Here is a 15,459-nt window from a genome sequence, read left to right as displayed (position 1 = left end):
CAAGCAATAACAGACATGGGGCTTGAGCCAGAGTCAAGACTTTTCACTTCATTTTACTTCAAAATTTATCATGTTAACAGCTAACAAAACCTGAGCAAATCAAATCACCCACGTACATTCACAACATATGACAACAGAAATGAAACCAGTATAGAAACTTCTTCTCAGTGAGGGTGACAGAACACTGGAACAGGCTGCCCAGGGAGGTTGTGGAGTCTCCTTCTCTGGAGACATTCAAAACCCGCCTGGACACATTCCTGTGTAACCTTATCTAGGTGTTCCTGCTCCGGCAGGGGGATTGGACTAGATGATCTTTTGAGGTCCCTTCCAATCTCTAACATACTGTGATACTGTGAGAATAATTAAATTGTTTCCAGTTTCTCAGTGCCCCCCTGCCCTGGAAAAGTAATCAAATCCTACCATTAGAATTGCTAAGGTAGTGTTAACATTAAGTAGTCCTGGGCATGAAGGCAGCTCCCTTAGTCTCCTGTCAACATCACAGGACTGTTGAATCTGCAGATGGCTCCTTGACCATTAAATATTTAAAGATTTAGATAGAACATTTTTATGTGTGTGTACACACACATACACAAAATAAGTTATTTTGTTCCCCTCACTTAAAAGTTCTATAGAAAATTCAACAATGACAGACCATGATTTGAAAGAAAAATATTTTGAAGAAAAAGGATTTTCTAACTTCTCAAACAGCTTTGAAAATTTATCACAGTAAGATCTCACACAACAGTTCACATCAAATGCCTGAAATTGAAATTAGTAGTCATGCATGTCTAGATATGTAGTCATGTTACTAAATGTAATAACAATGCTTGCAATTATTAAATTGTGTTTATAATTCAGTAGGTAGAATGCACAGACCCATTTAGGGCAAAAAAGACAAAGTTTCAGTATTATACACATATGCATATGTGCTCTAGCATACAGCTACACCTCCACACTAATTATATTTCACCATCAACAAAGCAAGTAAAAAACTGGCTTTTAAGATTTACATGGCAAACAGGGTAGGGCTAATTGGTACAAGACTAAGGTATGGCTTAGTACAGATTTGGAATGTGAAATGATACACCACCAAAGCCTTTTCTGCTTTGAGATCTGAAGTACTAAACTTTGTTGATTTTAACAGATCTGATGAGGTTGGAATACGAAGCATATTTTCATACATAAAACCCAGGAATTCAGTAGACACCACGATATTCAAGGTTCCTGAGTAAAGTTTATATTTTAAGAACCATTTACTTTGCCTAGGTAAATAGGGAGTTGGCTCAGAACAGGGCCATTTGAATTCTAGGTGAGGGTTGTTTTGGGGTTTTTTTGTTAGTTCAAATGTTCCAAAGTTCACTGGCAGTGCACATGCAGACTTGCTCAGCTCAGTAAGATTTAGCAGCTGAAGTCCTGCATAAAAGGAATTTTGAATCAACTGATAATTTCTTCGAATTATTAAAATTCCACAATTACATTTTTATTTGGACATGTCCATAGGTATTAAACAATATTATTCAATTAACCAGTTACTTAACTATGACATTTTCAACAAAATACACTGTAATTCCAGAACATGGTAGCAGGAATTAACAGTAGCTCCTCCACAGCAACGGCAATTTCTCTTAAGTCCTACATGAAAAGAGTAGATATACTAGTTGTAACATTTAACTGTTCAGCTTAAAGAAGCTAAAGGTGTTAAATCAAAAGAGGAAACATTTCTCTGTACAGAGGCTTAGCTTCACAAAAAAACTTACAAGGTTTTTTTCCTGGCTTTTCTTTCCCCACACCAATTACAACCCCCTTCTTCTAGCAAACAATTCATGCTCCTCCACATACCTCATCATCTGAGCTCATATAGCTTCCAGAAATATTTTTCTCCAGGTATATTTTTGAAGTGGTTTGTTGCAGAAAGTCTGAGATTCTCTGTACAAGAAAGTCTCTGTCTTTCAAGTTGGCAAAGAGGAATGTCATTCTGTTTTTTGTGCTGATTGATAACGGACTCGGCAACACACTGGAGCTGTCTGCCTTTTCCACTATCGTCACCTAGGGAGAAAGAGTAGCTACAGCTTAAGATATTTAATCAGGTTGCTTGGTCTAAGAAACCATCTTAACACAATAAACCCACAACCCCTCCGCCCCTTATGTCGAACCACTACAGACATCCCTCCACAGGAAAACAAGATTTGGATGCACAGACGTACAAGCCTGAAAGATGAAGGCTCTCATCCCGTACACAACTGGCTTTAGTGCATTTTCCAGCAAGACTCCTTTGCACTGCTTAGTTTATTTTCCTCAGTCTTTATTTTTTAAGAATCAGTAACAGAAAATTACTTTGGTGGGATACAGATCTACGGGCTCTTTTGTAGGACCTTGGAACCATTTTCCTGCTCCCCTATACCAGTACAGGAAGAACCAAAGACTTTTGCTTACTTTTTACTGACAATGTATGTAAGATAACATGCCTGTTCTACTATATTATAATTACATAGTCTGGTAACAACTGTTACTGCAACTGTATTTTCACAGTACAAAGAAACCTGCAACAAAGGGAAACACTCCTTACAAAGAAGGACATCTAACCCTGTGAGGTAGAGGTTTCTGTTTGGCCTTCAGTTGTTAGTGAAACAGTCACTAACCTAACTGAACTCCAGCCACAGTACACAGTACTCACACCACAATTTACTACTGAGTACAAGGCACTAGCTCCCTGAGCTTTTGGTAAAGCACGTTAACACAAAGAAATCTCAGGGATAAGTTATACAGTGTGTGTTCCAAACATTACCAATTATTAAGAACAAATAAACCAATCAATCAAGTTTGTGCCATTCATACATTGAACAAATCACAACTGTAAGTACTCATAACCACTGTTTTTATGACTAAACAATTTCCTAGGCAATGAAAACTATCTTATTCCCTTCAGAATAGAAAAGGGCACATTTTAGTTTCCTAGCACCTTTACTTTTGCTCTTTTTTTTTTTTTCCACTCTTTTAAAGATAGAGATCAATGGTAAGACATTAGTGCTTTAATTAATTATAATACTAATTAATTAATACTAAGATATTAGTATTTTTCTAGCTAAAAAGACAGGATAACCATTTTTCACACATTTTCTTTGAAGATTTAAAGACAGCAATACACAGCTTAGGTGTTAAATCACTTCTCTATCCTTCAAACTTCCTTTTATTTTTCTGTTAACTACAAATTTATTAGTTTGAATACATACAGTCTCCCTTGGAGGACTACTTTACTGCTACAGAACCACAGTACCTGCCTGGAGACAATTTATAGCCAACAGTCTTTATAACATGCACAAATCTGCCAAATGCAATTTGCAAAGAATTCCTGATGTCTAGAAGGAATCAAAGGAAAGAAAATCCTTGCTGCTTTGCACACGCTTAACAGCAAGTAAGAATTTCATACTTCAGTTGCACAAAGCTACTTTTGAAGTGCTATAATCTAATTTACCAATTACATGCTTTTATTTTTAACTCTCTTCCCCAACTTATTTTCAGGGTCCAAAGGAAGCTTACTGATTAACTGATTACTCATTAACTTAAAGGACATTCACTAATAGCATACTGAAATTAGCTAAAAAGTGTTCCTACGTAATTTTTCAGTTCCACATAAACTGTTTGAACATAATTAGTTCAAGACAGACAAATTCTAGAGGCACAGGACAGACATTCCAGCAAGCATGCTCTGCTACAATGAGAGCTAATATTCAATTATTTCCCATTCAAGTAAACACACACACATATCTGAAGTACTGATCTTGAAAACTGCACCTACTGGGTGCAGTAAGCAGTGCAGTCAGCTGCTGAAAATCAGCTTTCCTGATCATCATTTCTGAATCAATGCTTCATCATTGTCTCATCAGTCAAAACATCTTCAGGCTATCAGAGAATACTGGAATTAGGTTAGGGTTTGACCCAAAGCTTTAATTAAATAGAAAACTTCCCTTCCATTATTAAGGGTACTGATCAGTTGCTGAATCTGCATCCAGGAAAAGGGGTCCTGACAATTGCAGACTTTGTTCTTCTCTTCCATCACTCCACCTAGAGGATCATTCTTCCCTGGGAGTTCCAGACAAACAGCGCAACCATAATCAAATGCCTCTTCTCAAATAACCAAAACTCACTGCAACACACTGTGGTGAAGGTGTACTTCCAAGTTTCCAAACACCATTTTTGTTTTCACTCTTTATGGGAGAAAATACATGCCTTGAAATATTCTATGATTCCGTGGTTCTCCAGTCATGACAAACTGTCCTTCGTTACATCAGCTTTGCTATTTCCAAGACTTCACAGCTTTTTCCATTAACCCACAAATCAAGTCAATCATAAAAAAACTTCTCCAACATAATTTCTTTAATTGCATTAAGCTTAGGTCCTTTTTACTGAACATCTGCTTTAAGCAGACAGCTTTAAAAAGGGAAGCACACTGATCAATAAAATACTGACAAATATTTTCCACACACAGGAATAAATGACTGCAAGTCTGTGTGAAGAGACTTTAAATCTTTATGATTATGAATCTCCTCACACCTCACAAAAACAGATCTTATCTGACAAATTCTTTAACAGATTCACTCACCAATCTAGGAAGTTTTACTGCCCATCCCTCCCTATGAGGCACAAAAAATGTACCATGGGGCTATAAATCAGAATATAAATTATGGAGGGGAAGAACTCACAAGGTTTGTAAAAACTGACAGAAAACTCCCTGTGAATTTTAGTAGTAGGAACTTTTAAGATACCATGTCATTAAATACTACTTAGAACACATCACAATACACTCACAAGAGATTAAAGGGATGAAAAGGTTTTTCCACAAACAGCAAAGCTAGGATGCAATTTCCAATAGCATAGTGCCCTATAAATTTACAAATACAAATATTTACCTCTCGAAGAGGGATAATAAGGCTGCACAAGTTCTCCTCTTTGCTAGTAAAGCAAATGTAGTTTGTAGAAACAAACATCTGCCCCAAAATATGCATTTTGTTGAATGGAGTCCAGAGAGTACAGTCTGTGTGTCCATCTAATTTCTCATCCTTAGGAAGTCGGAACAATGCACGGTATCTCTCACTCTTTGCTCTGGCATCAAGATCCCTAAAACAAACCCACAAAACTTTTCTTGTTTTAAGAAATACATAATACATACTTTCTGAGTTCATATACAGTGATTTTATTATTAAATAACACATGACCCCCTGTAATATCACACTGAAAATGCTTCTTTGAGACTTATTTATTAACATGATGGAATCCTGTGGGCTAGAGTTTGTTAACAATTTCACGACTTAGTCTTGATAATGCATTCAGTGCAAAACACTGAACAGTCAGAAAGACAAACCTAAGTAATATAATGCATGATATGATGCATGTTGATGTCACTAAGTAATGAGAAGCATAAACAATGGTTACATTGTTACAATGGTTACTTATAGATTACCATCTATGATTCTATGATCAATTCTGTATGGGTCACTAACATGATTAACATAAAATAATGAAAAAATTAACAAGAAACTATCAAATTGCAGTATGACATCTATATAAAGATTTTCCAGATAATTTCTTATTCTTTAGAATTTTATGCCATTTTTTTCCATCTCTGTTCCTAAAAAGTAAGTTCTAGACAGAATTCACCATCTAGAGTAATTTTTCAACTCCACTTATAAGACCAAGTATGAATGTCAGGCACATTTCTAATAGCACTTAAGTCGTTTTATTACTTTCCCCTGGTAACCAAAAAAGGCCTCACAACAGATGCCTAATACAGCCAGTGTCAAGAGATACATTGAAGAGCTTCTGAACAAACAAAGACTTGGCTCAAATATGTTACTTTCATTTTTGCAGCATGTTCGTATGCAAATGTTTTCCCTCTCCTATTTCAACAGGAGACCAAATAATTATATTTAAATAGTTATTTCCATTTTGCCACTGTTGGAATCGATCATTCCTCTTGGAGTAACAGTAAGTGACAGCAAAACAAAATCCTGCAAGTAAAAGGACTGAGGAGAAACAAATGACTAAGAGACAGTGCTACCTACCGTTTCAGTGCAGATACTTTTTTGGGGGATTTCTTTTTCAGTTTGGGTAATGACCTGTCTTGTTCAAATCCTTCATTGTCCAAAAGCTGTCGCATAGCTATATTGGCAAGCTGTTCCATTAGTTTAAATGTCTCACTGATATTAAGGAACACTGAGAAGAAATGTTCACTTGACCTTGTGCTCACTTTGATCATATCAGGGAAGAGCAGTGTGGCATTCTTCTCAAGTTGAGTGATATCAACCCAGCGGATAACTAACTTTGCTGAACAGAAGCAAAGAAACAATGACAAAAACATATTTAGTACAAAAAATTTGTATATTCAAAGGCTTTTATCTTCCTCAAAAATATATTTAGCTGAAATTTTCTTGCAACTTGAAAAGTTGGGAGGACAGCATAAATAGATCCAGCTTGTACAAACAAAATATGACCACCCAAGAAACAGCAGATAAAAGAGTTTAAGTATCATTTACTTCTGTAGTGAACACCAAACAAAAGTGTTACAAAGCTAGGTGGGCCAATATACTGCTCAGATTCTGACATCCTTCTTTCCCATGGAAGCAAAGAAATACAGTCTAAACCCATCAGACGTGTTTGCATTATTTTTACATATTAAAAAGTTTCAAATATTACAGTAATGACAGATCCTTGGCTTTTCTTCCGACACCACTATAGGTTAGAACATTGTCCTTAAAACAGGGACTAAATCTATATTTATTTTTGTCAAAAAAAACCCCACAAAAAAACCAAAAGCAAAAAAGTAATTCACTAGGGTATGTCCACACAACTAAATAGAAAGACCTGGGACTGATCCATTTCTCATAACCAAGTACTGCAGACTTGCTCCCTTCCACACCGCTTAGAATTAACTCCCTCTGTAGCAAACTGGTTGCATCCATACTACATAGGTTCTTGATCCTGGGTCTCCTCTGAGCCCTTTGTGATACTCTGGAGTTGTATATGAGTAAATATGGGATTTTCAAAGTCTGCCAGAGTAGTACTGGAGGACTATATAAGAGCAGAAGGAGCCTGAACTGGTGTGATCTCATCTCTAATCCCTTTGGACACAGTCTCTGAAGTTAACCGTGCATCCAGATGATGCCCATGTACTGTTTTACAGAGAACTGCTTTGAGAAATACAGAAATACAAAACAAATAAGGGAACAGCATGACAATTAGGGAATCGCTCCCTACTCTTCTTTTCCTCAGCAGTATCAATGCATCCTTCAGCAGTTCTGTAGGTGAACAATAACAAACCACAGAAGATTCCTAACAATTCTTAGATGCACAGACCACTAGTCCACTGTAAAACATACCTTCCTTGCCCATGAGGAAAGAGTAAAAGCAAAGGTGATTAATGCTGAGATACACCCAGCCCTGACGAGGAACCTTCCCCTTCCAGTAACTGCAGGAGTAGTAGTTCACCAACTTCTCTTCTTCTGGCATCCCAAACAGCTTGTGAAATTTCACTATGGCTTCCTTAAATTTTTCTGTATCATCATCTTCCTTAATGCCATTGATTTTGTTGTACTCAGCGATGATGCCCTAGTAGGGAGTGAAAGAAGTACACAGCATATTAGTTGCCATGGGGTATCAGATATCCTTATTATCATTGCTGTCTGGGCCAAAGGACACAACAGTTATTGCAATGTCAAGAAAGAATTTTGCTTATCTTATATTCTTCTGCTCTTTCTTCTGTTTATACAGTTATTTACTTTGTTCAAGGCTGTCTGATGACCTTGTTCCTTACCATGCCTATGTCAAAAGCAACCAAACACCAGCCACCTGCCACTACCCTGCTTTAAATTAACCAGCCTATCTCAAACATTCCCAACAACTCTGTTAAGCACCCACGATTTGTCATATTTCCCCTTCCACCTAGATATGCTCTCTGAAGAGACAGGGATAGGATTCACCAGAAAACTTTCTTCTAGAATGAAGGAAAAAAGCAAAAGGAAAAAAAGATATGTGATTGATAAGAGAGAATACCAAACTATTTTTATGACTCTTAGTAGACCTGGGATGAAAGAGAAGAGCAAGAGGAAACAAAGAAACGTCTCCTATTAGATTAAATAGCAGAATTATAAAAATAATTCACACTTTCACACTCAGGAGACCTTAATCTAATTCGAAGTGACAGCAGTCCGGTGAAAAGCTGCCTTTTGATACCTCAAAGACTATGGTTTCTCTGTTCTATGCTGAACATAGAACAGAGAAATTCACACAGAACAGAAGTCTATTCACTTATTTTCCTAATCTCTTTTATAATCTTCTGTATTAAAGTTATAAAAGGGAAAGTGACTTCTTGTCTTCAAATTCCTCCATATTTACATGGAAAGCAGAGTATTAAGACAGTGAACCACCATTCACTTTTAATATTTATCCAACTTTAAAAAGTTCCTTAAAAGATTATATTTCACACAACAGATGTCTTCTCACATCAGGTGTTTCCACGATTATCCTTAGCCCTCACACCTGATTCACTAGTAAAACATAAACAACTTAAGGAGATCCTTAAGACAGTTGACTTACTACATGAAATGTTAGAAGAGAAATAATACAAAGCCAATGCTTAGAAAACACACCAAGTATGTACAATAGTTCTGCTTCTAATCAATCTTTCACCAAAATATTAATTTTTAGGTAATTCATAGCATGGATAAAATACTTCTTACAAGTATAGCTACTATCTACAGGAGAAAAAGAAATTCTGGCAAAAGAAACAAACAAACAAAAAAAAACAAACGAACAAATCAATCAACCAGCAACCCCTAAAACCTAATGTGAAGTGCAAATACCAACACTACAGAATTTAACTACATAGAAGAGGGTAAGAAGACATTTTATGAGTACATAAAAAAAATTAAGAAATAAAAGCTTTTCCCTTACTTTTTACACACATGTTGCTACTTAGAATCTGGTTCTCCTTCAAAAGGGTGGAGCAGCCTGAGGACTACCATGTTAAATTCATTTAGAATTCAAATCTGTTTTCCTTCCACAGTCACATTTATCATTAATAACATTTATAATAACATATTTAATTACCTGTATTTTTCCTCTGACAAATGTATTTATGTCATTCTCATTTTCAAAGATTGAAAGAGTTTGCAACAAATTCTGTTCAAGCCATTCCCAGTGTTCAGTGATTTCTTTTCTCGAGCAACCTGTATGTATGTTAAAAAACCCCAAAACAACAACCAAAAGTCACAAAATAAATAATTCACCAGTGTCAATGTCCTCATAATCATAAACAAAAGACTAACAAAATTGCTAGTAACTGGAGACGCAGTATGATTCTACGACCTTTTTGTTCAAACCACAGATTTGGCTCATTTTACTCAAGAGCTAGCAAGTAAAGGTACCTACCTGCTAACTGATGTCTACAGAACCCAACAAAGTGAAGGGGCTTACATGAAGCAACCATTAGAAGGAGTGTCATGGTTTAAACTCAGCCACACAGCTCGTTCACTCCTTCCCTCCCTTCCTCCCCCCACTCCTGGAGAGATGCGAAGGAGAATCGAAAGAATGTAACTCCCACAGGTTGAGATAAGAACAGTCCAGTAACTAAAGTATAACACAAATCACTACTGCTACCACCAATAATAATAATGATAAAGGAAATAACAAGGGAAGAGAATATAATACCTCACCCCCACCCATCAGTGAACTAGCCCTTCCGGGTAACTCCCAGTCACATCCTGGGCATGACATGCTGTGGTATGGAATACCTCTTTGGCTAGTTTGGGTCAGGTGTCCTGTCTCTCCTTCCTCCCAGCTTCCCCTTCTCCCTGGCAGAGCATGAGACTCACAAAGTCCTTGGTAAGGGTAAACATTCTGACCAGCAACTGAAAACATCAGCTTTATCAGTATTATCCCCAGGCCAAAAGTCAAAACCACAGCACTGCAACAGCCACTAAGAAGGAGAAAAAATGACTGCTACTGCTGAACCCAGGACAAAGAGGTTAAATACAAGCAGCTGTTTCTAGTAACTTCTTCAGCTTCACTACAGGCACTAATAGTCACATCTAGATCACAGAATAACAGAATGGTTTGGGCTGGAAAGGACCTTAAGATCATCTAGTTCCAACCCCCCTGCCACAGGCAGGGACGCCTCACACTAGACCATCTCTCTTTGCTTTGTTCACTCAGGATTAAAAACCGCTTTTGCTGAGATGTTCTAAACTACAGGTCTTTAAATCTGCTAGTGGCAAATCTTTGCTTATCTTAGCATATTAGAAGCATTCACCATTTTGCAATCATTGGCCTTTTAGGCAATAATAGGCCAATAAGCAATACCTCCAACTCTCATGGAAGTGGAAAAAAAACCCTCCAACATTTAACAGTTAAACCACTACACCGGAATACAGAACCTTCAGGACTGGCAGGAAATAAAAGGGAAAATAGCTACAACACATACAGTAGACTACCAAACAATCTTTCCCCTCCTCTGAATGGCACATTCAGCTTATGGTGTGCTCCATGGCTGAAAAGGTGTAATCCTGGCCAGCATTCCTGGTAGACTGAGTTATTCCCCTCAATCTTTAGGGAGGAAAATAGTAAGTGTGTTAAACAGAAGCTGGAGAGCTAAGGGAGGTCTACACCAGAAGAGATGGATGGCGAAATGATGCATGGTGCTGGAGAGAGGATGAGAAGGGGCAATTACCTGACAGGTGGGGTGGCATAATAGCACGAGCAACATGGGAACATATCTGGGTGTCAAGGTTAGGTTTCTAACATCTGGGTCAGTTTGTCTAAAGTAAAGAGGTGAAGGTACAGAGGGAATGTGACTGAGTACAGGACTGAGAAGAAAATGAAATTAAAAAGTCATATAAAGATGCTTTCAAACACACTCAGAAGTGTAATCTCAGTATTGTTTCAGTTGGTGACTGAGGAAAGGCTTAACTTGAGACAGCTGATGAGGCTATCATGTCTAGTCTTCTCTTCCAAGTAGATACTTCCTTGAGATGATTATTCAGTTAACCTGAACAGCTGCTATTATAACAGAATGCACTGCAAGAAAACCTGCAACACTTCAGGGAACCCAAAATTGTTGTTGCCAGTAACAGCAGGTTCAAGAGTAGACTGGCAGGGCCTCAACTTCTGCAGAGGGAGGAGAAAATAGTTACGGCTGGTAAACTCAGCAGCACTCTAACTAAAACTTGTAGCTTTGTTTTAGTTACCAAAGCACATGGGCTTTTATGAAAACTTTTTTCCAAGGTATGCAATAAAATTTCAAGCCTGATGCTTTAAAGTAATGTTACTTTTTTTTTTTTTTTTTTTTTTAACATGTGAAATACAAATTTGGAAACTCCCATGGAAGTGTATATCATACCAACTGTTACCACAAAAACCTACACTAATGGTTCTATACATGCAAAACACACAGAGCCATAGTAAGAATGACTGATTTGATATGTGGAGAAGGATCTAAAAAGAGTTGTTCATTTCCAGAGTTTACATGTACCATCATTCTTCCCCCTAAATTGAGTACTACCAGACCGGGGAGGGACACAGAAGGGCTATTACAATATGCAAGGCTGATCAAGTACAACATTTTAGATTCCTAGACAATTACAAAATTAATATGCTTAAAACTGTTGTACAAAAGTTACCAATAACATCTTTCCAGTATCGGTCAGAACTCTAACCCATGACACCATCTGTAAAGCAGAAAGTGCTGTTAACAAGCCTCCTTGACAGAAATTGCTAGCTGGTAGAGCCGAGGCTTTCTTATACAGCCTAGATCAGTAGAGTTAATACCCAAGAAAATTCACATCCAAAATTAATTATAAACAAATCTTGGGTATCTTAAACGAAATAGAAATTTTTGAGCAAACAAAACCCCTTGGATTATTTTTTACCCTCTGAATAGTCTTGTACAGAACAAGACCAAATGTTATGCAACATGAATGAACAGGGAAACAATCACATTTCTTCCAGTCATTCTGTAAAGCTACTTAATAAGGATAGAAATTACTGCTTTATGGAAGGCAGAGGAGAATATGACAAATTCTGTAAAAATAAAGAGATTTCAAGCACCAAATAACCAGCAGTGTACCCCTAGGGAACAGGGAGGGACAGCTGTACAATGCACGACAAATCAGAGTTGCATAGCTAAATACAGCCAAATCCCTTGGTACCCTGTATAATTCTAACAACCCTGGACCAGTTCAGAAAGAATTGCCTTAGTTGCAAATTCATAAACTAATCACAGCACAGAGCCTTAGGCAACATCGGGCTGCTCAGCTTCAAGGTTGCATTGATAAATAATTTGCTCTCTAAAATTTTACCTCCCTGTGAGAGCCCCTCAGGTGATGAGACTAAGCTAGTGAAGTCACATAATTTAACAGAAATAACTAAGCCAATCAAGCAACTAGATGTTAGGGGAGTAAAAGTTCAAGAAACACTCCACAAAAATAGAAGCACAGATAGATACATTTACTACTTTAGTAATTTCAATTAGGGTTAAGATTCATAATTTAAGACAATCTTCATCTGTGCCTCATCCTCTTCCCTTCCCAAGAGAGAGGATTTGTCTTGAAGAAAAATTATCCAAGTAATTTAAATGTCAAATTTTACTGGGAGAATGGGCACAGATAAGAGGGCACTGTTAGGCCACAAGAAGTCTACAGCTTCATTAACTAGTATTTTTGGCTGCCAGACAGTGCTGGGGATGCTGGAAGTTACTAGTCTATTGAAAAGAGATGATAGACATGTATGCACTTCTCATTTGTCCTCTTCCTCAATTTTCTTTCAAATGAATGGAGTTCTGGCTGCTGCCTAAAACAGTGTTTGAAGCTTTACAGCTAGAGGAGTTGTATTAAAAAGTTCCTATTTGCTAAGTCTGAAAAGCAATACTATCAAATTGAGAATAGGACCTTACGAGCTTGGCCAATCAAAGCTAAATAACCTCGCCCTTCTGCATTCAGTTTCAGACGCTATTTGCAGAGTCAGCAAACTGAACCAGAGACTAGCTACATACTGGTTTATGCTACTTGAAATAGGTACCCGACCACAGAAACATTTAGTATTTACAGGATCTGATGCATACAAAAATCCTATTTAATGTACCAAAATATCAACTTCATTGATTTCACCAACTACTACAATGACAGAAGAAACAGTCTTGCAGTTAAACCTGTCAACGTTTGAGCCTTAAAGACCAAAACTCTTTTGAGTTGTTGCATCTATGCAGGAACATACACTTCTGTATTTAACTCTAACCTAGTTACCATCTTTCTGAATTTTGAAGTCCACCATATTTACAAGGACAACACATTATCTGAAATAAAAATACAGGAGGTGGGCAACCCTGGAATTTACATGGTATTTATCCTACAGGAGACTAAGTTCACTATCCAGGAAATGCCATACTGATATACAGTACTCAAGCAAGTGCTAGGATTGCACTGTCTTCCTGGTTCCATTTCAATGGAAGCCAGGTGGGCCATCTGGGCGATTTGGGGGCTATAACCTAGGTAATTCTCCTACCATACTCTTTAGAGATACCACACCACCCAGGAAGGCTGCACTTTTAAAATGCTGCAGGAGTGAGCCATGGGCATGGAGAAGAAATGCAAAGAGGAGGGATGGATACCAAGACTGAGCGTCTGAGAACATCTCAGACAAGATGGGAAATGAAGGGTAGGAAATATCAGGGGCTTCTGCCCCTGCTTCATAGCTATTTCTGCTCAGTTACTGTGCACAACACATACACACATGCCGGCATTCCAGGTCTTGGGGACTGGAGCACCTCCCGTATGAAGACAGGCTGAGAAAGTTGGGGCTGTTCAGCCTGGAGAAGAGAAGGCTGCATGGAGACCTCATAGCAGCCTTCCAATATCTGAAGGGAGGCTATAGGGATGCTGGGGAGGGACTGTTCATCAGGGACTGTAGTGACAGGACAAGGGGTAACGGGTTAAAGCTTAAACAGGGGAAGTTTAGATTGGATATAAGCAAGAAATTCTTTACTGTTAGGGTAGTGAGGCACTGGACTGGGTCGCCCAGGGAAGTTGTGAATGCTCCATCCCTGACGGTGTTCATGGCCAGGTTGGACAAAGCCTTGGGTGGCATGGTTTATTGGGAGGTGTCCCTGCCCATGGCAGGGGGGGTGTGGAACTAGACGATCTTGAGGTCCTTTCCAACCCTAACTATTCTATGATTCTATGGTTTAATATTTAGAAGCTCTGGAGTGTCGTAATTTAACCACTAGAGCAGGTTTTCATCCTGACACATTTGTCCCAATATGACTGTGCTCAGCTAGCGGGATGTTCTATTAGTTATGTGGTGCAGTACCCAAGAAGAATAAAAATCCACATGTCAGTATGTTTGTCCTTACCACAGGCGATAGTCCAATAGACCAAGGAGTCTGGTGCCTGGTAGAGGATTCGATAGGGTGCCACTCTGGCACTGGAGTCCAACACAACATCAAGAGTACCCACAAGGAGACCTACGGAACAGGAAATTCTGATGAATACACAGTAATGAATGTTCCGAGATCCCACAGGAGAGGAGTCCACAGCTCCACTCCCCCTCCATTTCACCCTCCACAGCAAAATGCACACTGGTGTATACATCCCCACATCTTGCCTCATGTTGTAGAGAGGGAAAGCGACTCAACAGGGAAAAATTTTCAGTTTAACAAGACTTTAACTCTTAAATATACACCGATTCTAGCATAAAGGCAGGTGAATTGAGGCAAAGCAGAAGGTAGCTGTTTTATAAAACTACCTTTAAAAGCTATTTAGTTCTTTCCTGTGTTTCATATACTGTTGGAGCCCTGGGAGTGGGGTGGAAGTGTGAGGATAGGGAAGAACAACAAAAAAAAAAACCCACAAAAAACCCTACTGCAACACCAACAAAAACCCCCAGACAATACTCTCTGGAAGGGCTCAAAATTCAAATATCAGCTAGCAAAAACTAAGGCTTCCAGCAAAAATAATTATGCTACTTAATGGTCTGATTCTTTAGGGCAGAAAGGACTGAAATGCCAGTCAAGCTGTTTTTCAGCTGAAAGGATACTGACTAAAAACAAAACCATACTGTTTTCCCAAAGCAGCTTTGAAAATTCTTTGCTACTGAGGGGGCCATCAAGAGTTGCATACCAAATGTTACCAATAATTCCCAAATATATTTCCACAAATTCTAGATACTATTTTTATAAGAAATTGCACACAAAATAAAACTCTAACCCTCCAAATCCTCTCCCACCAGCAGCCCTATTTATTTTTAAAAGATGCAAAAGTTTTCTACCTTTTTAAGTCTACAAAGAATTTTCATCTACCCTGCAGAGGTGTCAGATTTAAATTCTCATGCTGAAGTTTTCAGCAAATTCACATACTGAAAACAGAGAGATGAACTTTCAAAGACTTTTTTTCTGTAAATTTTTATTGGGGTAGAAAT

At 38.1% G+C, this 15,459-nt stretch overlaps 1 protein-coding gene across 1 annotated transcript in view; it reads right to left on the bottom strand.

The window, feature by feature from the left end:
• Nucleotides 1–15,459, bottom strand: part of TBC1D9 (TBC1 domain family member 9) — a gene marked incomplete at its 5' end in the record, with an annotated part of 51,310 nt that overhangs the window by 20,093 nt on the left and 15,758 nt on the right. The window contains 6 exons of the mRNA XM_080635051.1: nt 1,840–2,046; nt 4,908–5,115; nt 6,060–6,321; nt 7,374–7,602; nt 9,103–9,221; nt 14,396–14,506. Of these exons, the coding sequence (XP_080491177.1) occupies nt 1,840–2,046; nt 4,908–5,115; nt 6,060–6,321; nt 7,374–7,602; nt 9,103–9,221; nt 14,396–14,506 (1,136 nt within the window). The remainder of the gene's footprint in view (nt 1–1,839; nt 2,047–4,907; nt 5,116–6,059; nt 6,322–7,373; nt 7,603–9,102; nt 9,222–14,395; nt 14,507–15,459) is intronic.

The sequence above is a fragment of the Psittacula echo genome (assembly GCF_963264785.1).
Source record: "Psittacula echo genome assembly, chromosome: 1".
Classification (NCBI taxonomy): domain Eukaryota; kingdom Metazoa; phylum Chordata; class Aves; order Psittaciformes; family Psittacidae; genus Psittacula; species Psittacula echo.
The sequence above is the reverse complement of the archived record's forward strand: the minus strand, read 5'-3'. Positions and strand labels throughout refer to the sequence as shown.